The sequence below is a fragment of the Sesamum indicum genome, linkage group LG4 (assembly GCF_026168435.1).
Source record: "Sesamum indicum cultivar Baizhima isolate 11 linkage group LG4, ASM2616843v1, whole genome shotgun sequence".
Taxonomy (NCBI): Eukaryota; Viridiplantae; Streptophyta; class Magnoliopsida; order Lamiales; family Pedaliaceae; genus Sesamum; species Sesamum indicum.
This window is the reverse complement of record NC_142660.1, coordinates 492,006-515,849: the sequence shown is the minus strand read 5'-3', so window position 1 is coordinate 515,849 and position 23,844 is coordinate 492,006. Positions and strand designations below refer to the sequence as shown.

General features: G+C 32.7%; 4 protein-coding genes across 5 annotated transcripts; 3 read left to right on the top strand and 1 right to left on the bottom strand.

Annotated features, from left to right (window-relative positions):
* Positions 1-121: 121 nt before the first annotated feature.
* LOC105159688 (zinc finger CCCH domain-containing protein 14) lies at positions 122-3,211 on the top strand. 2 transcript variants are annotated; one of them, XM_088879298.1, is made up of 3 exons: positions 122-445; positions 1,088-1,148; positions 2,186-3,211. In XM_088879298.1, the coding sequence occupies exons 1-3, from the start codon at positions 373-375 to the stop codon at positions 2,967-2,969; spliced, it is 918 nt and encodes a 305-aa protein (XP_088735424.1). In that variant the 5' UTR covers positions 122-372; the 3' UTR covers positions 2,970-3,211. The 2 variants fall into 2 exon arrangements, with proteins under 2 accessions (XP_088735424.1, XP_088735425.1); XM_088879299.1 differs by lacking the exon at positions 1,088-1,148 and having other exon boundaries at positions 124-445.
* Positions 3,212-3,776: 565 nt separating this feature from the next.
* LOC105159687 (18 kDa seed maturation protein) lies at positions 3,777-5,692 on the bottom strand. Its single transcript, XM_011076844.3, has 3 exons — positions 5,552-5,692; positions 4,451-4,594; positions 3,777-4,344 (listed from the first exon to the last, which is right to left on the bottom strand). The coding sequence occupies exons 2-3, from the start codon at positions 4,535-4,537 to the stop codon at positions 4,147-4,149; spliced, it is 285 nt and encodes a 94-aa protein (XP_011075146.1). The 5' UTR covers positions 4,538-4,594; positions 5,552-5,692; the 3' UTR covers positions 3,777-4,146.
* Positions 5,693-13,057: 7,365 nt separating this feature from the next.
* FAD2 (fatty acid desaturase 2) lies at positions 13,058-18,101 on the top strand. Its single transcript, XM_011076843.3, has 2 exons — positions 13,058-13,216; positions 16,659-18,101. Exon 2 carries the CDS (start codon positions 16,670-16,672, stop codon positions 17,819-17,821), a length of 1,152 nt encoding a protein of 383 aa, XP_011075145.1. The 5' UTR covers positions 13,058-13,216; positions 16,659-16,669; the 3' UTR covers positions 17,822-18,101.
* A 4,280-nt stretch (positions 18,102-22,381) lies between these two features.
* LOC105159777 (VQ motif-containing protein 25-like) lies at positions 22,382-22,819 on the top strand. Its single transcript, XM_011076962.1, has one exon. The coding sequence runs from the start codon at positions 22,382-22,384 to the stop codon at positions 22,817-22,819; it is 438 nt and encodes a 145-aa protein (XP_011075264.1).
* The last annotated feature ends 1,025 nt before the right edge of the window (positions 22,820-23,844 follow it).

The window sequence follows — 23,844 nt, the reverse complement described above, 5'->3', positions numbered from 1 at the left end:
CGTGGCGTAGCAGATCTGATCATCAAGAGCACGTGAGATCGCAACCGCTTATTCATCGGAAAAATCGCGCGCGGAATCCAACTCAACTTCTTAACTATATTTAATGCGAAAGAGATATCCAGTAAAAGAAATATCATATTCTCCAAATTGTATGCTAATATTCGCAGTTCCTCTGTCATTTTACTCTCTCTCGCTCCGAGAAAAACCCTAGCTAGATTTTGGAATTTGGGTTTCCCTTTAGATTGTTTGTCGATTTTCCTATTTTTGATAAGACTCTAAGCCTTTACTTCTTTTTTGCCTGTGTTAAATTTGGTTTTTTGGTTGGATTTTGTGTTGTCCGATTTGAAATTTCGATCTGTAAGCTTCAGAGCTATGGACACTCGCAAGAGAGGCAGAGCTGAATTCGGTGTCAATGCTCATGGCGGTTTTAAGAAATCTAAGCCAGGTTCTTTTTCGATTGTTGTATCAGTATTTTTGTATGTGACTTCGTTTCTGTAGTCTATTGTCTGCGGTGAGTGTTGATTTGCTTCCCTGGACTTTACATTTGCGATTGGGTCGGCTATTTTTTGTTTTTATTCTTTTTATTGATTTTTCCAGTTATGCTTATACCAGCTAGAAATGCATTCGAGGTGGATTTAATTTTGTGCTAAGTCGGGATCTTGTATAGATTACAATAGGAAAAAGATTGTACACAAACATTTGTGGATTTTATTGAGCTTTTTCCTCAGTATTTGAAAATGTTAAAGTTTTAGTCGACAAAAAATGAGGATCTTTTTCCTTGGGTTTGCTAACATAGGGTGTTATGTTATATGTTTAGTCCTATGATTACAGTTAAGAGGAAATTGTAATTGTCTGTTATTTTTTAAAGGGACAGTTTTATTGAACAATATAAGAATGGTGGTATGGTTTATATTGTGGACATGTTCTTTCTAGCTTGTAGCTATTAAACTTTTATAATGGCTAATGTTTGATTTACGCTAAAATTTTATGCTGTCCGTATGATATACTTAAGATTCTAAGTATATTAATAATGGTAAGAATCAAAGAAAAGTTTAACTGAAGAAAAGTAATTAATGTTTTGCAACAGAAATCGACTCCTTATCAAGTGGTATAGGCAGCAAATCGAAGCCATGCACGAAGTTTTTCAGGTTCAAGTCTCAACTTACCCAAGTAATAAAATTTGAAATTTAAATATATATCCACATGCACTTCTGCTAGTGGTACTAAGATTTCTAACTATATCATGTCTATAGTGTTTAATAGAGAACATGGGGGTCTCTCACAGATGTGACACCTGCCATCGACACTGGCAGCTCTTTGTTGACAGTTAACAGTAAATTGACATTTTGTGTTCCTGGAGTAGGAACATTAGGTCTCAATAAGCATTGTTCTTTTTACCATTTCAGTGTCAATATTGGCAGGAATCAATCTTTTCCATAGGCCTTCTGGAGTCTGTATTTTTGTGATATCATCTCATCAGTCATCTTAGCTATAAGCCACATGCACATGTAAGTGATTAAGGCATCATTCATTGCCTATAAAGTAAACATATACCTCTTGTAAGCATATGCTATCGGCCTTTCAAGATTTACATTGTATCCTCACAGAAAATCTTTTAGCCAATGTGAGACTGCTCTTACACCAACTACTGGGACTCTGCTCTTGCAACAAGTAGCAAAAGTATCGGCATCTTCTTGTAACACTTTGATAATCCTCCTTGTTATGTTGTATTACCCAAAAAAAAAATTGTTCTAATTTTCTTTTTCATTTTGGGAGGGACGAAGAGTTCTTCTTTGTAGAAATCATTTGCTTATCCAAAATCAATGAAACTTATTCAAATATGACAACCGTGGAGTAGCGATTACAGTATTCCAAAATACGGTATAAAATCTACCAGTTAAATTAGTCTTAAAGAAAACTTGCTGAAGAGCTGGTGGTAGCTTCTGCTTTCACTAGTTTTTATTAAATCTGTATACAGCTCCTCTCTTTTGAATGCTGGGAGGTTTTTCCTTGATATATTGGTAAGAATTACAGTACCGAGCCAATCAAGTCTGATTGCTAGAATTTCCTTATTCTCGATTATATGCACCATGGTTTTCTGCCATATGAAATTTGACTTCTGACCATATGCTGCACTATGGTTTGTCCAGCAGATTTATGATATAATTTTCCCATTTTTCTGCAGCATGGCTGGTTGTCCATTTGGTGAGAATTGCCACTTTCTTCACTATTTTCCTGGTGGCTATAATGCTGTGGCCCAGATGATGAATCTGACACCTGGTCCTGCCACCAGAATGGCAGTAGTGCCGCCGATCCAGAATGGTTCAGCTCCAGCTACTGTTAAAACCAAACTATGCAACAAATACAGCAGCGCAGAAGGTTGCAAATACCATGACAAATGCCACTTTGCTCATGGAGAGTGGGAGCTTGGCAAACCTATCATACAAGCTCAGGAGGATCCTCGTGCCATTGGAGCTATTCCTGGCTGCTTTGCTGCTCGAGCAGAGCCACCTGTACCAGGACCTGCAGGCAGTTTTGGTGCCTCAGCTACTGCCAAGATCAGTGTGGATGCTTCCCTAGCTGGTGCCATCATTGGGAAAGGCGGAGTGAATTCCAAGCAGATAAGCCGGCAAACGGGAGCCAAGCTAGCCATCCGAGAGCACGAGACAGATCCAAACCTTAGAAACATTGAGCTCGAGGGTACATTTGAACAAATTAAGCAAGCAAGTACAATGGTGAGAGAACTGATTGTTAGTATTGGCTCAGTTGGTGGCCCAGGGAAGGCCATTGGACGCCCTGGAGGTCATGCTGCCCCAGGGAAGGCCATTGGAGGCCATGGAGGTCATGCTGCCCCAGGGAGCAACTTCAAGACCAAGCTTTGTGAGAACTTCTCCAAAGGGTCCTGCACATTCGGAGATAGGTGCCATTTTGCCCACGGGGCAGCTGAGCTACGCAAAACAGGGATTTAAGTGTCCACTTCTCGTAACAATGTTGTGCCATTTCATGTGGTTTCTTTCCAGAGTTTTGGCTATGCGATTTATGATGTTTTGACATTAAAACACTGATGTAGCAGATAATGTCCACCTATTGAAGAGCTATTTAGACTAACTAGTTCATTATCGATTGCAATTATGGTCTTTTGTATGCAAGGATGGGATATATGGCTTGTATTTCAATTCAGGGGCCTTGGGTATGTTGATTGTTTTCTTTCCTCTCTTCTCGGTAGGCAATAGGATTGGTGTTGGTTGTGTCTTGTTTATGGCTGGAAAATGTACTTGGGTTTTCTTATAGTTCCATTCCCGCATAATGTTTTGATGGTGTCAGCACCAGAAAGGTGGCTGTCAAAAATGACTGCACCAGCCAAAAGGAAGTGAAATTGTAGTTCTATTCCTTCATCTCTGCGTAGTCTTGTATTCCAGGTGAACTTGTGAAGAAATACCAATCTTTTTCTGCTTTGTTTTTTAAATCTTATCCGTTGGAATCCTTTTATCCCCAAATCTTCAAATAATTTAATAAAAAAAAACCAGATTTTCGAGCCGTTAAAAATATATGTGAAGATCAAAGAGAGAGAGAGAGAACACTTGTGCCTGGTTTTTTATTTGAATACACCAACGAATTTCAAGAATGGATTAATTGATTTTACTCTTTTTAACAATTAAGCACAACGTTTTTAATGGAATCTTATCTTTGCTTTCAAAAAGAATAATTTCAATGAAATCTTACCTTTGTTGCCAAAAAAAAAAAAAAATTAAGCACAACGATTTCCTAAATCAACAAAGGAAAAAAAAGAGCACATCGATTTAAAAGTAGACTCAGAAGGATCAAAATAAAAATTAAAACAGAAGCTATATAGTTGCTGACGTTAATCTTGTTCTTGGCCATAGCCTCACCCTTCCATACAAATTATATTTCCCTAACCACCGTAACCATCACTACTGCATACCCCCATACTATCACCACCAGCCCCCACATGCGTGGCGGGTCGGCCGCCCAGGGGAGGCGGCTGTCCACCGGGTGAGGCATCATCATCCCTACAGCCACTGTACCTGTGGGCTGCCCGGTTCCATATCCTAGCAGCCCAGACATCTAGTGCCGACCGGCAGGATATCCGGTCGCCCCAGTGGGCTGCCCGGGCAGCGTAAACATCTAGCGGGAGGTGGCAGGATGATCGGTCCCGCCAGTGGCAGGGTGAGAGTGGTCGTCGGCCGCGGTGGCGGCATGGGTGGCGGTTGCGTTCTCCTCGACGGCCTCCACCTTGTTGAGGTCTGCTTGGAAAATCCTCTGCTCCTTCCTCTCAGTTGCCATAGCCTTTTCTGTGGGACTGTGTGCACCCATTTTGTCCACCTGCACAGAGAAAAAATAAAACCAGTTGAAGAACATTAAGATGAATGAATGTTTAAATATTATATGAAGAAAGAGAAAGTAAAAAATACAAGAAATTAAAATGCACCTTTTCTTGAATGGTGGCTTTGGTTTTGGCCACGCCTGATTTGGCGGAGGCGGTCACATTTGAGACAGTTTCCTTCATCGACTGCATTTTTCAGGTGGTTGTTACTAATAATGTAGGGTGAGTTTAAATACACTCCTCAAGGGCCTGAAATAATGACACGTGGAACATCAGCTACTCATGTGGGTTGGTGACACGTGGCCAAGTTTGTGTTGGCTTAGGTCTTGAAATCTCAAGATAAAAAACAGGTATGTCCATTACACAAATCAAATACATCTCTAACATTATAAAAGATGCAGGAATGGATCATGCAAAAGCAACAGCCACACCATTACCTTGTGGAATCAAACTCAGCCAATATGAGCAAGAACAACTTGAAAATCCAGAAAAGTACAGAAGATTACTGGGGAGGTTACTATATTTGGGTTTTAGCAGACCTGATATATGTTTTGCTACCCAACAATTAAATCAATTCATGCAACATCCAAGCAAACAACATTGGGAATGTTGCAGTTCATCTTGTCAAATATCTAAAGGGACAATGCACAGAGGATTATATTTCCCAGCAAATGAGAACATTGAGCTAATATCCTATTGTGATGCAGATTGGGTTGGATGTAAAGATACAAGAAGATCATTGACTGGTTTCTATATATATTTGGGAGGATGATTGATTTCTTGAAAAATCAAGAAACAAACAAGAGTGTCGAGATCAACTGCAGAGGTTGAATACAGAAGTATGGCCTCTGCAACTTGTGAATTAATTTGGATACACAACATCCTTAGTGAATTTCAAGTCAAGGTTCCAACCCCCATTCCCTTCCTATGTGACAATCAATCTGCACTACATATTACAGCAAATTCGATTATTCATGAAAGAACAAAACATTTGGAGATAGATTGTCGTATAGTTCGAGACAAATACAAGGAGGGATTTCTAGCACCTACACACATAGCATCAAAGAGTCAAATTGTAAATATCTTCACCAAATCACATCCAAGATCAAGCTTCACTACACTCGTTTCCAAGTTAGGACTTATCAATGTATTGACAAGTCCAACTTGAGGAGGAAATGTAAAATTTAAGGGAAAGCTTGGACTTACCTTACCCAGAAGAACTGCTGCCTCGTACAGAAGATGATGAGAATGGAGTTTCAGTGAAGAAGAAGAAGAAAGCTTGCGACAGAGTTACTATCGGGTTTTGATTTACGTTTTATAAGAATGAATAAATATGCGCTTTATAATAACCGTTAGCCTTTGTATCTTCACTTATAAAAGCGTCTTCACGTTTTTAAGTCAATTAGCACTTTATTAGTTGATTGGTTACATAATTGGTTAGCATTATTAACTGACGTACTCTGCTGTATAAAAGGGAAGACTCTGTCTTCCACTGAGACATCTTCTTCCAAAACTGAATGATAACAATCTGAATTCCTCTTCCTTAAATCCATGGCTTCCGTGCACTTTCATACTCAAACTTTTTTACATAGTTATTGTTTACTTATACATTTCTATCTATTTTGTATTCCAATTTTTTGTTTAATTTATTTTTTTAATTATTATATTTTTCTTTTCGATGCTAATCTTTTTTTTTTTTTTTAATGTATTTAGACTTCTAAAAAATGCATGATAAATATTTGTTATTACAATTGTTGATTTATTTGTTCAATTCATTCTTTTGTTTACATATTAATATTTCATCTTTATTTTAAAATTTATTTGCACAGATGAAAGTGGTCTATTCTTTCATGACCGATGATAATATTATTATATTTTCTATTTAATTGAACTTAATTATTTTGATTTATTTTGTAATTATTTTATTTTATCATTCATGATAATTAATTTACTCTTTATTTTTTTGTTCAAATTGATGAAATAATATTGAGAATTTTAAAACTATTTCAAGTTAATTTTTCTTTTATCATCCTTATTTCATTATTTTTTGTTTTTTACCATTTCAGTTGTCTTTCTTATATCTAATTAAAAATAAGTTTCTATTTTGCTTTATATTTTATTTTTTTAATAATGAAGATCATTTTTATATTTATATATTTTAATACAAACAATACATTTGACTTATTGTTTATTTTTTATATTTATATACAGTATTGAATATATATATAAAAAGTGATTTATATTTAATAAAATGTCATAATTGTGTGAAACTAATCCCCATACAATACAAATTTTGGTAAATCAAGTATGTTGCATATTAGAAAATTTTCTTTGTCAATAATAATTAAATTAAAAATTCAAACTACTATATCTTATCTATTAAAAATAAAAAAAAATAATTTACGTAAAGAGATCCCTTTATAGCACAATGTATTATAAAAAAAAATTATTTAAATTAAAAAATAAAAAATATATAATCGTGCATAGCTCGAGGTAGTATTCATATATATATTTAAATTAAAATGTGATGATTCGTAATAAAAAAGATAAAAAAAAAATAAGACAGGACGTGGAAATGGCAATCAAAGAGGAGTACTTGTTGTGGGCTTTCGACACGTGTCAGGCAAGTGTCATTTCTGTGGTTCATGCAGATAATATGAGTGGATACCCAATGCTTCCGTTTCATTGGACCATTCTAAATCTAAAATTTGGGTCGTCCAATGGTTTCACATTCTAAGATTCACGGGCTTGGATGGATCATGGATGCGAATCCGACGGCCCAAATACAACCACACAACACACAAATATATATCTTGCTTTATACTCTACAGTATATATATATATATACATATACATACATACATATATGGTTGTTGATGATCCTTGGAAAATGTCACCGACTTTGATGTGGTCTTCAGTTGTCCTCACATTTTTTGTTTATTTTTTTAATAGAAAATACGTCAACATTAATTACTCAAATCACTCATATTTATTAAAAAGTTATATATACCAAAATGTTAATTTTACTACACAAATTGCTCTTATTTTATAGTTGTCATAAATGGTTCAGATAATTACACAGAAAATAAAGATTGCTTGATAAATAATCATACAATTAGAAAATCTAAATATAATTATTCCTTTTCATCATTATTATAATATATATATTAAAAATCATGAATCCATATTCATAAATAATATATTACTTACTAGTGGACTTCAATATATATACATAGATAGGGTAATATTGTATTTTGATGATTAAATGATGTTAGGTGCAGCAAATACTATAGTGGGCATTTGTATTTGGTGAGATGATAATCAAGAAACATAGGCATATTTAATATTTCAAACAAGTGGTAATGGGGTGTTTCACCAAAGTCATAACTAGTATTATTAGCTACCATTAATTGGTTTTAATAACTCTACTACACCTTTCTCAAGAGCTAATTCAATTAATTATAATTTTTTATTTTGAATTTAAAAAGGATAGTACCTTCACTACAAAAAAAAAAATTAATATTAGGTGATAATTTTAATATTATCATTAATTATATATATTTAGTGAAAAAAATATTTAATTAATCAAAATAATGAATTTCATGATTTTATAAGTTCAAGCTGGATGTTTTTTTTTTAAAAAGAAAAGAATCAATAATTTTAAAGCAATCAATATATTATTATTACAGCTTTCACTGTCCAATATATATCAGTATTTCTAAATTGATGAATAAATTCAAATTAAATAAAAAATAACATAATACTATTAAAAATAGAATAAATGCGTAAAACTCGAACTCACAGTTTCTGATTAATTGTAGACCAAATTGGACGGCTTAAAAGAGTGTTTGGATGAGTTTGTAATTTCTTATACACCCTTGTAAAATGATTTAAGATTGTTTATGAAATAATTAAAGAATTTCTTCTTAAAAATAAATTGGGAGCTTTCAATATTATGTTTAATTATTATTTTAGCCTCACGAAAAGCATTAAATTTTAGTTGCAAGTAGACATCCATTCACCAATTCAAGAACTTTTATAAAAAACATTACAAAGTTATATTTTATGTTGCCATATATTTTTTTTTTATAAATATATAACTATTTTACAAAATGTATAATATTTTAATTTACATCGGATTTGATTTTAAAAATTAAATTCAAAAATAGTTGTGAAACTCATTTATACTTTTAAAAGACAAATCATATTAACATTTTTTGAGATCATGTCTCATGCATGTCGCAAAATTCGGGTTGGATTGCTAAACTTGGTACCCTGAGATTAGGTCGCTGAATCCCTTTTTGAGCTTCCTAAAAGTGGATTTTGAGAACAGAACACACGTTAGGCTTGTTGGATAGCCCCCAGCTAAGGTCTTTCGATACCTAAGTTAGCAAAGTGGGGTCGAAAGCGATCAATGGAGAGTTAGTGAGATCAGAAAACGTAATAAATGCACTTGTGATTAATGTTCATAAATGCTGGTATTATAGTGTATGATACCGCCTGAGAACTTGCCATGTGGCCTCATCTAGGTGATTGGGTGTCAGATGATCCGACGGCCACAAGAGTGAGCGGGTTGGATGAACCGGGTCAAGCGGGTCAGGCCGGGCGACCCAACCCGTGTCTTTATTCGCGAATCCTGTCCCTTATGGTAGATTTCTTCAAAAAGGAATGACAATTTGATCATTTAGTAATTATCCTCAATGTCTAATTACACAATAATATTTTATTTTTTAAAAATTACAAGTGCAAATGTTGTATTATAATTTAGATGGATACATTCTTAAATAAAAAACTTATACCAACACTCTTGGAAAAGTTTGCATTGGCAGCCAATTAAGAATAATTACAGGATTCGTGTAATTGGATTTGACTTTGATGTGATTTTCTATTAATATAATAAAATTAAGATAAATCAAAATTTAATCTGAATCCAGTATCATTCATACCTACGTTCCATAAGAGTTATGGCGTCAGGCTTCAGAAAAGCAGCAGCCCCAAACAAAGCCTAATTAAAGCGAAAGCCGCCAACTTAGATCGGACGTAATTAGGTTAGGAGTTGGCTCCGCCGTGAATGTTTGATTTTTCTCGAATGCAACTTGATTATCATCATTTTTTATACTGCTTCTGAGTCGCGTTTGGTTGTAAATTTCTCTCACTATTTGACTTCATTTCTGCGATATATTGCTTTTTCTTTTTTCTTTTTTTGGTCGTAGTTAACTTGAGATAATTTAATAGCATATAATTGTATTGTGTATTTTCGATATGTACGTCAAAAAATATATAAATAATTAAATACTCATAAAAAAATTAAAATATAAATTTATAAGTATTTTAGAAATAAAATTTCTTATGTTATGAGATATTGCTTAGGCTTTTTCTTTAATTTTAATTTTTGAGTTTCGTTTTACCAAACAGATCAATGAATAATTAATTTGAAAAAGTCTTTATTCAATTTAATTTTTAAAATTATTTTATTTTTATGATTATTATATTCGCTAAATTCATTTCTGCGTTACAAATAATTTGATTTACGTATACGCTTCTTCCTCTATTTGTAGGGATTGGTTTGAAGAAGTAAAAATCATTGGATTACACCGAAAAGGAAGTCCTCATCATTTTAATGTATTGTATTTTAATTTCAAATGGTGTTAAAAGCATGTTTGAAACCGCAAGAAACATATGTGGTCTCTTACGTCCAATGTAGGAAAAGTGTCAAATCTCGTCAATTGATGAAAAACTTGTCGGATTTGGGCTTTTTTTAATTTGATACAATTTTGATGTCTCATATATTAATTTAGTAGTTAAGGTTAAGTCTCGTGAATTATTCCAATGTTATGGGGTTTGAGTTCCACCAAATATGTGGATATTTATTTCACTTTATGTGGATCTAAAGTAATTTATTATTCTATATATAATTAATCGTAATTATACTAACGTACTAATCGAACAATTGTTTGTCGTTTATTGAAATATTTATATAATCATATAAGTGTCATTTATATCTCCAAAAGTTGGATTGATTTGTACCATGACTAAAATTTATCTATCATAAGTTGTTTAACTGTTAGATTAAAACACTCAAACTTGAGCTTGATCTCGAAAAATTCAATACACATTATATATTTTCTATTTATAAAATCGATAAATTCTCGATTTTTGTATTTCGGCCTTGTTTAAAACAATCATGAGTTTCCTTAATATATATTTTTCTTGAATTTTTTGTATTTAAACATACTGAATAAGTTTTAGGTTTAAATTTCATGAAATTAAAAAATATGATTATCTTTTATTTTTAAAAATCTTGTTTATGAATAAATTTAATAAATATTTTAATTGATAATTAATAATTGTTGGCATTGTGATGAAATGGTTTTAATGTTTCACGTAAGCAGTTAATGCGCATGGAAAATTTGAGGACGGTTGAAAAATTAGGCATGGGTCATAAATGTGCTTCAGGTCCAGCCAATTCATTTGTGCCCAAAATACTATCAATCAATCCCACGTTTGATAAGTCATAGATCAAACGAATAATTACACCGTCCTATCTTGAGATTTTATATAATTATACATTGAATTTATGTAGTTTGAAAAATTACGTTGAAATTTTTTTGGCATTTATTCACATAAATAAAATCTATCGAATTTGACGATATTAATAACAAAATTGAATGAAAATTTATATTTATCCTTGATTAATTTATTACTAACTTATTGTAGGCCAAATAAATTGTTTCTGATTAAATTATTATTATGCATCTTCTTACGCTAATGTATATGATGAGATATATCTTTACTTTTATAATGGTAGTTTTGTTAGAAAAATATTTATTTCGCCGATAGTAAATTTGTAATAAGTTAATTGAGGGTAAGTATGATTTTTCATTAAATATTTGTTGAATATCAGCAAATACGGTGGATTTGAACTGATAAATGGATGTATTTGTTAGACATAAACAAGCATCAATGGTATTGAATGCAATTTTTCAAACACACAAGGGGTTTACGTGCAATTAGATGAAATTCTAGGGAAGGACCGTGTAATTGTCCCTAAATCAAATCCTTCTTTAATTTCATTTTGAATCAATTTTATTTATCATATTAAAAGAATAAAAAGTTCGATTAAATAATTTTATATCACAATATATATCTAAATAATAATATATATAAGACAATTTAAATTATTTATATATCGAAAATGATTTGTATAGGCAAATTCATAGATTAAAAAGTACTGATATCATATTAATTCATTATCAATCATATTGTACAGGAACATTTCCACGTACATTATTGAATTTTTTTGAAAGGTTTAATGCAATTTTTGTGATATTGTAAATGAGTATATTATGTTTGTATATAAAAAAATAAAAAAATATCAATTTAACTCTCTGTATAAGAAAGTAAATTGGTTCATTTACAAAATATAAGAAAATATTATGTTATTTTTTTCTTCTTCCTAAAGTATATTTGCTCATTTACAATATCACAGAGAGTTGTTTGCATTTTTTTCAATTTGGTAGTCACACACTCTAATTGAGTGTATTTACAAATTACAATCAACTACTTATAATAACAATTTGCAATTATTTTTTTTCTTCATAAAATCAAGAGGTTATGAGCTCGAACCTTACGAATATAGATATCTAACTTACCAATGATTCCTTCCTCATGAGGTTGAGGTTCTCACAACTAAGAGGACGTGAGTACCAATCGTACGCATGTAGTTAGTCTACTTTTATAGTAGTATGTGTATGTTGCTTTTTTGTTCCATCTGAAGTCGTTGACTGATTTAAAAATATTGTTGTATTGCATATTGAATATTGTAATAGTTTATTGTTTGCTTAAAAAATATCTCTATATTTGAAAAAAAAAAAAGTGACTGATTTATGAAAAAGAAAAATGAATTATACGTATAATATGATTAAAAATTGAATAATCAAAATGGAAATTTATTTACAAGGAAGATATTTGTTGTGGTGAAGCATCAACAACATACAATCAAATGAAAATGTGGCGTAAAGGAGATACGGACACAACACTCAAATCCAATCGTGTAGCTGTAAAATCTTGAATATCAAATTCAGATTTTAATAATTAATTCCTATCTGACTTGGAAATTATTACAAAATCATGATTAACTTAAATTCAAAAAATACAGATTATAATTATTCAACTAGTCATATTAATTCTTAATATTTCAGAATTAAATAAGAATTATATATTTTTTTCTTGAAGTAAGAACGATGATGAATATTAATATTTATTTAATAATATCAAGTAAACTAAACCCAATCAATATTTATTATTATAATAAACAATACTTACTATGCAATAGAAGCAACATCTCACGTATAAGATTATATTTATGCTAATATAATAAAAATACCTTCTACATTCATAAATAATAATTAGTGACACTGTTAATTTTTAAGTACAACAGTCATATGCTTAATTAGATATTTTTTACATATTTGTATTAACACCACTATATAATTTTTTTTATTGGACTGAAAATACTGTAAATTAGTTTTACTTATATTATATTTTAAAATATACAAAATTATTTATTATATGACGAGTTATTACAACAAGTATATAAAAATAGTAAGTTGGATCCGAAGAAATATCAGGCGCGTGGATCCGAACAAAGGCTGCAAGAATTGCATTGAATGAGGTGGGTCCCGCCCTTGTGGGTGGGAGGGAAGGAGGGAGGGAAAACGAAAAAGCTTAAATAGCTCCCACTGCCCATTGCTTTAGCACCCCGTGAACAGAGGCCGCCTACTGCTCTGCTGCTGCCGGCCGCTCAACTCCTCACCTGGGAAAGGAAAGAAGAAAACCGCAGCCAGATTTCTTCTTCCTTTTTCTTCTCAGGTACTCTTTTTTCAAGTTCCTTTCTCCTTTTGTTCTTGTTTTGTTGGAAATGAGATTGGGAATATGGTTTTCGGTGAAATGCGAGTGGATCTTGTTGTGGGCTGGGTTATTAGTGGCGCAGTTTTCTGAGATTTTTGTTGTTTTTTCAATGAATGTGAGCTGGAATGAGTTCTGGGGATTCGGTTTACGGTTTTCGTTGATCCGCAGAAAAACGTGTGTAGATCTTGATGTGTCTGTTTCTTAATGGGTGAGATTGTTTGAAATTTGTGCATTGAGTTTGTATGATAATGCTTGAGGAAGAGTTGATCTGATGCTCTTACATGCAAAAGCAGAGACGACGAAACTGTACGTTTTTATTTGGTGTTGTCTTTATAAATTTTGGAATTCCGACATTTTAGGGATCTGAACCTTGTGTTTTGGATGAATTAACGCTCATTTCTGTAGTTTCTTTCAAACCGTTCTTTTTCATAGCAATGGAGAAGGGGAGAAAGATGAAGAAGACAGGTCCGGTTGAGGGGGGGTGGGGGTGGTGGTGGGAATAGAAGGAGAGGGGGTTGGTGGGTATATTAGTTTATATTTTTATTTATTAATAGTCTTTTTCTAAAATGTGAAGATTTTAATTTATTCTTTTTTATAAATTATAGAAAATTAATTACGTTTTATATCTTATTATTATAAATTGTATTTATTTTATATATTTTTGAATCTATTTTTGTGTGTTTTTGATTAAATTATCTGTGGAATTATTATTAGTGTTAATTAAAAGGAATTTACTCCACCAATTGGATTAGTGTACCTTAATTTATTTATATACCACATAAATTTTATCTTCTGCTATTCAAAAATTTGAAAAATTCAAGGTTTTAATTATAAATAATTAGTTATTTATGAAATACATTATTAGTTTTTTGAATAAATTATTATTACAAAAATTTAGTAAATTAATGATTTACACACAAATATTATTCTAATGATATATACAATTCAACCCACTTACAAATAAAATTATATACAAATATAAATACATATAAAAAGACATGAACAATAAATTTTGTTTCAAAAAATAAAACCAAACATACAACACCTATTTTACATTATTTTTAATCATCTCTAAAAATAAATCCAAATATATACACTATGTTCAAAACATACTTACTTATCTTTGTTTTTTTTTATCTATCTCTACAAAACACAATAAAACACTTCAAAATTTTATCCAAACATTATGGAGAGTTTTTTTCTCTTTTTCTTCTTCTTCTTTTTTTTTTTTTTATAGAAGTTTCTTTTATTGTTGGAGTAGATTAAACGTCATCTGGGTTCCAGAAATATCTGAGATATTTTCCACTTTCTGTTGCTACTTAACCCAAAAAAAAATGGCATCCCTGTCTGCGGCTGCTCTGACGCCCCATGCAAGAATCTATATTTTATTCTTTTTTGGTCCATTTAAATCATATTTTTTATAAATATATTTCCTCCAGATTCAGATTTTCAGGATTCTCTTCAGGTTTTCATATTTTAATATTAGTTATATATAATTTTAAAATGTGGATAAATGTAAAGGCAGACACAAATAGGTAATGTCCTGAAAAAGATTTTCTTGTATATTTGGTTTTTGTGGATCCATGGTTTCTGGCCTTTGCCAATTTAAGTTACAGGAACATTAATGCTTCTCCGTATCTTTTGGCTCCCATGTGCTTTAGGGTCGGCTTTTGCTAAGCTCCAAAGGTTTTTTTTTTTTTTTTTATAGTAAGTTTGAGATTATCGAAGTAGTTTTTTAAATTTATGAGGCAGTGCAAGGTTCTGCAAATATAGCAAGTGGGCTGATCACTTGAGTTTGAGTATTGTATGATCAATGTCTGGCAACTTGCATTGAAAAGTTTGTCCATATGCTACTGTCTCTATTGATATTCATAAGAGGCCAGCATTGAACACCGCGATGTAAGTTAGATGGAATTTTAGTTTGAGCCTCAAATTGCTCACATGGTTAGCATCAGATCCAACTACTTTTTGTGCCTTTCTTTGTCCTTTTCTGGAGGTTATGGGTCACGCTGCTTGACGGTTAGCCTTTGATGATGTTGATTTGAGGTCATGTGGTCCACTCCAATATAATACTTCTCTTTCTGCATTGAATTATAGTTGCAGTATTGGTTGCCGGTTGGCCGGATCTGTATGTATGAATCCAGTCATATACTCTTTAACAGACTGTAATTTATATATGTATCTAATTATAGTTTTATCTTTAAGATAGGTGGCTGATCAAGGTTCTATGTCTAATTATGGTGAAATCTGAAAGACAGCTGGTTCTGTTAGTAGGTCCATTAATTGACTCCAGAATTCTAAGTATAACAGCTCTGCTTAACTAGCCGGATATTGAGATAACGTCCTTGGATGGCCCATATGTTGGCTTTATTTGTCGACCATAATTTTGTCTAAATTGGGATAGTTACCTTCCTCTGCAGTTTCAAGTGTCACATCCCAAAAACTATTAGTTAAGCATAGTCAAAGAAATCATTTATTTGGACAAAACTCTCTTGCATGAGCAAGAACTTTTAATGTCTGATGTGTCACTTGACTTGGTTCCTATTGTGTCTTTCTTTATTGGGTCTCCTCAAGTGGTTGGGGGCATCTCGTATTAAGAGAATAAAACTGCACTATGGTTGGCCTGTCTGATTCTCATTCTGGGAATCTCCTTTAGTTTATGCTTTATTCTTCTCTGAAGCCCTCTAAGATGCAGGCATGCGTACGTCAGGCATTTTTCTTAAATTGTTTAATATATTTCAATAAGTACTGTACTGTCTATTAGGATATCATCTACATATTGAGCTTTAGTTTTCCTTGCTAGTTATGTGTTGGATAAGGAGACTTTGCTAGCCTTGAAGTCCAGTCAGCAGATAGAATTCCTTGCATTCTGATGTTCAATTTCGATGCTTTATGTCATTAAATTAAAACTCAAGAAAGGAGTAAAATAAATTGTGTTTCTCTGCAGTGTACTATTGTTTCTTCAGTTTGTTGTGTGCGGCACCTGCCATTTTGTCTTGCATTCCTGCTATACATCTCACCAAGACTTTTATATTGATTAAGTTATTTTAATAGTCACATCAAAGGCTTACATGAATGTCTTTCAGTAAAATTTAAAATGTGAGAGTCCGTTTGAAAAGTATGGGCCTTTTTTTCCCCCTCCTGCCCTTAGAACAGTGTATATCCGCATTGGTACACAAGTTGGCCTCTTCCCCCCAAAAAAAAAAAAAATTACTGTTCATGTCAATTTACATGTTAAGGTAGTTACTTGTTTCTTGATTTGGTATTTGTTTGAGTGCTATTTGTTCCTATATAGGATGCTAACTCATTGTTGACCACTTTTTCCTGTATCTTAACAACTTATCCGTTTTTTCTTCTGACAAGCTACAATAGCATTCAGCTCACCTTCATCCACCCTGTGCAGGTTGCTGAACAATGGGTGCTGGAGGCAGAATGTCAGTCCCTCCTGAGGGTAAGAAGTCAAAATCTGATGCCTTCCAACGAGTTCCACACTCAAAGCCTCCATTTACGCTTGGTGAACTAAAGAAAGCCATCCCGCCTCATTGTTTCCAGCGATCAATTCCCCGTTCCTTTTCATATGTGATATATGATCTCGCCATTGCCTCTCTTTTTTACTATGTGGCCACCAATTATTTCCACCTCCTTCCACCCTCACTCTCCTGCCTAGCCTGGCCACTTTACTGGATATGCCAAGGCTGTGTGCTAACTGGTGTTTGGGTTATTGCCCATGAATGTGGCCACCATGCCTTCAGTGACTATCAATGGCTTGATGATACTGTTGGCCTAATCCTCCACTCGGCTCTCCTAGTCCCATACTTCTCCTGGAAGTATAGTCACCGTCGCCACCACTCAAATACTGGTTCACTTGAGCGTGACGAAGTGTTTGTGCCCAAAGTCAAATCTGGAATTCGTTGGTTTGCCAAGTACATGAACAACCCACCTGGCAGAGTCCTCATGCTCATTGTCCAGTTCACTCTTGGCTGGCCTTTGTATCTGCTGTTCAACGTCTCTGGAAGACATTATGACCGGTTTGCATGCCACTATGACCCTAAAAGCCCTATTTATTCTGATCGTGAGCGCCTCCAAATCCTCATCTCTGATGCAGGCGTTCTTGCTGTCACCTATGGGCTTTACCGTCTTGCAATAGCTAAAGGACTTGCTTGGTTAGTCTGTGTATATGGTGGCCCTTTGCTCGTGGTTAACGCATTCCTAGTTTTGATCACATATCTGCAGCACACTCACCCAGCGCTGCCTCACTATGATTCATCTGAGTGGGACTGGCTGCGGGGAGCTTTGGCTACAGTTGACAGAGATTACGGTATTCTGAACACTGTGTTCCATAACATAACTGATACTCATGTAGCACACCACCTGTTCTCGACCATGCCTCATTACCATGCGATGGAGGCAACAAAGGCTATCAAACCAATTCTAGGTAACTACTATCAGTTCGACGGGACGCCAATTTTTAAGGCGGTGTGGAGAGAGGCAAAGGAATGTATATACGTGGAGCCAGACGAAGGTGACAAGAATAAAGGCGTCTTCTGGTACAATAACAAGCTTTAGATTTGGGTGAGGAAGGAATGCCCAGATGCAAGAAGGTGAACATCCGGGGCTGTTGTTGTAGGAGATTCTTGGGTTTCATTTCCAGCTAATTAAGGTTGCTTTTTTTTGTGGAAACTCTCAATTTCGTGTAAGTTGAACAAGAGTCCTTTAGGGGTTGCACTATTAGGGAGTTAAAAGCCCATCTGTATGTGTGGGCTCACGAAATGTTCGGCATTCAACATCTAGAAATAGCATCTTGTTGTACTTGTTCTTGCAAGTTTCATAGCCCATGTCTTTCTTATGTTGTCCTTATTCACATATTGCATCAAATTCCGTTCAAATTCTCCAAATTGAGCAACAATACAGAGTTTTAACAAAGACTGATCAATACAACATTGTGATGAAGATGCTTTCTATATTGGGAGCCTAGTTAAAAATTGATTCTTTACAGCATTAGTGAAAGTGTCCATATTAGTTGCAAATGAGAAGTTGGAGTGGTTTATAAGCTTTAAGTTTTCATTTTTCTAATTAGATGTTTTTTCAGGACAAAAAACTAGAGCGAATAATATTTTTGGTCCCACAAACTATGCCAAATGACATGATTTGCGACTCAATTGGTTTTCTGTTGAGTTTTATGATTTTGTAGTTTGTAATCAATATGGCATGTTTGCTTACATCATTATCGACCGTCACTCCAATATATAGGTAATGTTTTGTTTCATTTTACAGTTACATATTAATATTATGTTGTTTTACAATTATAGTTTCTAATTTTTAAATGGGACGTTGATGTAACAAAAAATATTACCAAAAAATTCCAACCTTTACCGGACTCCATAACCATTTATGTGCTAAATAAGGATTGAGTTGGTACCAAAGTCATTAAATGAGGCCGATGCTCTAATTTGACATGTTTGGGCCCAAACTTGATACGTCCAAACAACAACGTTTTAGTCCTAAGCAAAAGGGAGGAGGAAGTGGCTTGCGACGGGGAGGCGGAAGGGGGAGGCCGCGGTAGCGCCAGGGTAGGGAGATGGTGGCGGCGGCGGTCGACGATTTGAAGCGAAAAAGAAAGAAAATATTTATATATATGTATATAATTATTATATACTAATACATAATATAACTAAATATTATTTATATAAATATATATGTATTAATAAATTAAATTAAATATATATAAATAAAATAATATTTTATTAATAAAAAAATATCTAAATGCACGAGGGACGCGTGTAATACATCATTGGGTTGAGGGATATTTTGCTATAATTTTGTATAACACAAGAAAACAAATTATTATTTTATTTTTCACGTAAAGATAAATTACTTATTTTCAATAAAACAAGGGGTGAATTGCATTTTTTTTCCATATAAGATATGCACTATCAAAAATGTCTTGCCCAAACTGTTCCATAAAAAAAAAAAGATCTTTACTGGGAGTCCTTAAAAAAATTATTAATTTTAAATAAGAAAGGTAAAAAAATTGAGATTGAAATAAATCCAAATAATAATTAAAATAAGGGTAAATTACAACGATCTTTTATGAGGTTTAGCATAATTACAAATATTCTATCGTTGTTTCAAAAATTATCATATTCCCCTGATTTTAACGGTTGTCTAACAATTAGTTTAATCTGTTAGATTTTTATCCATTTTTATAGTGAACTGACCAAAATGTCCTTATGAATAAAAAATTATAATTTTATTTATTTTTTTAAAAAATTATTTTTTATGAACTAATTGGATAAATTTTTTATAATTTTTAAGATTTTTTCATCTATTTTTTTATAAATTTTTAATTTTTAAGAAAAGAAAAAAATACAGTAAAAGTAAAGTTGACAATTTCATACCTCCATCCAAGGATCATATAATTTCATCAAATATCATGAGAATATTTATAATTTTTTAAACAATAAGTAAATATTATTAATTATACTAAATTTTAAGGAAAGTAATTGTAATTTATGGATAAAACAAATATTGGGGAGGGTGTAGGTTGAATGAACTGGACCGCGCACGTTAGCAAAGAGGAGAAGGATCCAGGTAGATTTACACCCGAGATGATAGGTTATGGGAGGCACGTTGAAAGGGTCCATGCGAGACCCCTGCTCCACGTGGCGCCATCACAGCTAGAGGAAGCAGGAAATTTTAGGGGGGAAAAGAAATCGAATAAATGATTCGTGGGGGCCGGGCCGGCACACGAGGCTCGTGTCTGAGCTTACGTCACAGGAGATCCGGTTGATATCCGGCCACTCATCTCCTGACATCCACTCGCACATCCAACGGTTATCACACGGCTATAATGTACGTGCATGTATGATTTGGATCTCAAGTAGCTCAACAAACAAGATTACATGGCCGCCGGCTATCTCATATCATATCATGCTCTCCACCCTTTTTATTCTTAATATTTAATTATTTCAATTTTAATTTTCTGCCTCAATTTTTTCTTTATTTAATTTCCTGTCTACTAATTCTTGTTTACCCACTATCTACGAGAAATATGCTTTTTTTTTTTCTATTAATTACCATAATTAAAAATAAAAAATATAATAAATACTGATTAATTATAATTAGACAACAGTAATTAGTCGTTGTTTTCCGCAAATGAGGCGAAACATTAGCTACAACTGAATAATTACGACGAATATTCTAATTATAGGTAAAATCATGACGAAAGTTGGTTGATTAAAATTTAAATTTCTGTATTGATTTTGAAATTTGGGGTTTATATATGTAAAAAAGAAAAATAAAAAAAATGACAATGTTGATAGTAGTGGAGTAGAATTGATTGTTGGGGGTAGTGATGATAGATTCATGACTATATAATTAATCAGCAAAGCGGCATTAATGGAATTTAATTATTTCACATATGGGATATATTCACATAAATGCAAACACACAAACAACAAACTTGTAATTTTTAATTTTTAATTTCAAGTGAAAGCCATCAGTTATTATTTTTTAAATAAATTAAAATATTTATATTGAACGACTACCCAAAACTATAACAATCATATATTAATTATCAACATCTATTATTAAAATAGAATAACATTTCAGATATTGGTACGTAGGTCCAAATCCATGACCTTAGAGTCATAGGACCTTATCTTTGTCGATTCAGCAAAACCTCATTATCAACAAAAATTCTAATTATTAATTGCATACCTAAATTCAACAACATATAGATGTGCAAAGTTTAATTAATTATTAATATTGGGCATCTGTATATATAACTATGCAATTAATAGAAAATGGTAGGCATGACACATTTGGTTTGTGATTAATCCAACTCCGCAGATTCTCTTCTTATAAGTGATCATGAAATCACGTATACCTATCAAATTATTTTTTATTTATATATATATATAAATAAATAACTTATAAAATATTTGTAATTTTTATTTATATATATATATATATATATAGAGAGAGAGAGAGAGAGAGAGAGAGAGAGAGAGAGAGTGCAGTTGTTTTGTCCTGGAACATGCGGACATATCTAAAACTTGAAAGTAAGGGTCTGTGTGTGTGGGTGGGTAAGAAAATAATAATGTATTTAGGAAATTAAACTGATATTATTGTTTTGCCAAACACACACACACACACACACATATATATATATATATGTATGTATGGAATCCATGCACATTAATTATACTGATATGATTAATTTGTTTAATTTCTCATGATTTGATATTTTCATGTTCAGTAATAATTCAGAATTAAATATATACAGTAACTAAATTTGATTTTTAGTTTAACTAATTAATCAAGAAAAGCAAAATTACTAAAGAAGACAATAATTATTAATGAATGACAGCACATAGAACAATACTAATTAATTAAGATAATAGTATTATCACACCAATAGACAAGTTGGCAAGTATGCTCTACATTAATAAAATGGGTTTAACCAAATTAATAATACTATATAAATTAAAAAAAAATAGCCCTAGCTAGCTACTGTCATTTCAAGTACAAAAATGAAAATTTCTAGCTCAAATTTGAACTAATTATACGATAATTAGTATAATATACTTGTCACAAAATTAATGTATAATTCAAAAATAGTGAACAATCATACTACAAGTATATTATAGTTGATGTGTGATTTATAACTGGGCGGGATCGACCAAACATGATTTTGGTAAGAAGTTTTGGTACAAAAACCCCTTGATATGCATGGTTACATAGAATATATGATTATGATATCAAGAATTGGGGGACCATTCAATTTGTTTCAGTTGTATACTTTATTGACTCTCTCTCCAACCCAATATGTCATACTAGGGTTCATCCAATTCTTGCCTCAACAGACTGACAACTTCATTCTTTTTTCCCTTAATCATTAAAATTATTTCCTATGTTGTCCGATTTCCTTCCCCACCTATATATACAAACACCCCACCTTCTTCTCTTTTTCGGACAATAATAATATTCACACCAACTCCCTCTCAAATTCCCCTCTATCTTCAATCTTTCTGATACCAGTTCTTGATCATGTACATGAAAACGGAACGATTCATGGAAAAACAAAGCTGCACCCCAAACACAACCTTATCACATGCACTACCCATGCACAAGAATTCGCACACTATATCCAAATCGAAGCCCAAGATCCGGATCATCCACATATTTGCACCGGAGATCATCAAAACGGACGCCGCCAACTTTAGGGAGCTGGTGCAAAGGCTCACTGGGAAGCCCACAGCAGACGATCATCATCGGAACATTAACTGCTGCACGAAGACGAGGATTTTAAGGAAGAAAGAGCAGAGGGTTTTGTCGTCATCAAACAAGAAAATGGAGGTGTCTTGGAGGGGTGAGGCAGTGATGGGTGAGAGGATAAAGGGAGAAGAAGAGATTTGGAGGGCTGCAAATTCAGGAGGTGGATTCTTGGCTGGTTTTGCTGAGTTCGATGGATTCCTGCAGGAGCTTAATCAGTTTCCGTTTTTGGAAGGTACAACTCAGATGAATGATGCTTATGGAGGAGACCAGTCACAACTTGCTTGATGTTTGGTTGATCAAGAGCTTATCCACTTTCCGTTTTTGGAAGGTACAACTCGGATATGCTTGTGGAGAGTTACAACTCAGGATGAATTAATGGTGGTTTAGTGTCATGATTGTTTGATTAATTATTCTTTTGGGGTTTAATTAGGGATTGATTGATTAGCTTAATTATATATGATCTTCATCAGCCATCTTCTTGGTGATATTTATTAGTGGTCCGTTTGGCATCAGATATTCTGAGTTTAATTCTAATTTTTGTGATGTAAATAACTACTAATTAATTTCATGGTGTGTATCTCTAATTTTATTGCAACATTTTGATTACTTAGTTAAGTGGTTGCTTACAGAAGACCCGAGTTGAGTTTTGATTGAATTTGAATTAATTATATGGTAACTGTAATGACTTGTCATGTAATTAATATACAATTCAAACAAATATACTTATTCTGCTATTGATATAATTGAAGGGAGCTGATTTTTGAATAAAAATTTGCATACATTGTGCAGGCTCCATTTGGATGTTTTTCAGGCAACTGATTACTTGTGTTGTTTTATCTTAACCGTCTTGTTTGGATTCTTGCACAGACTTCCACTTCCATCTTTTCTTCTTGGATGTCTTTTCCCTTTTCTTTGTCTTTGTTTTCTTGTATATGTGGGCCAAATTCAATACTTGAAATTTCTTTATTCAAATCACATTTTTTTCGTATTAAATACATCATATAAAAAATATAATATTATATAATTGATTAGTTTTAATTAATTGTATATCATACATTACATAACAAATATATTATATTTTTCATATAATTAATTTAAGTCTGACATTTCTTCAATACGAATATCCCACCTTGCTCTAACCAGAGCTCAAAAAAGTGTATTAAAGCTCAACTTCGACTTAAGAGGTGTCTGGGTAAAATTATAAACTTTTTAAAATAAAATTTTAACAATCTCTTTCAAATCGATTACAAATATAAATTTAATAATAATATATTATAAGTTCCATCATTTTATTTTATTTAAACACTTGT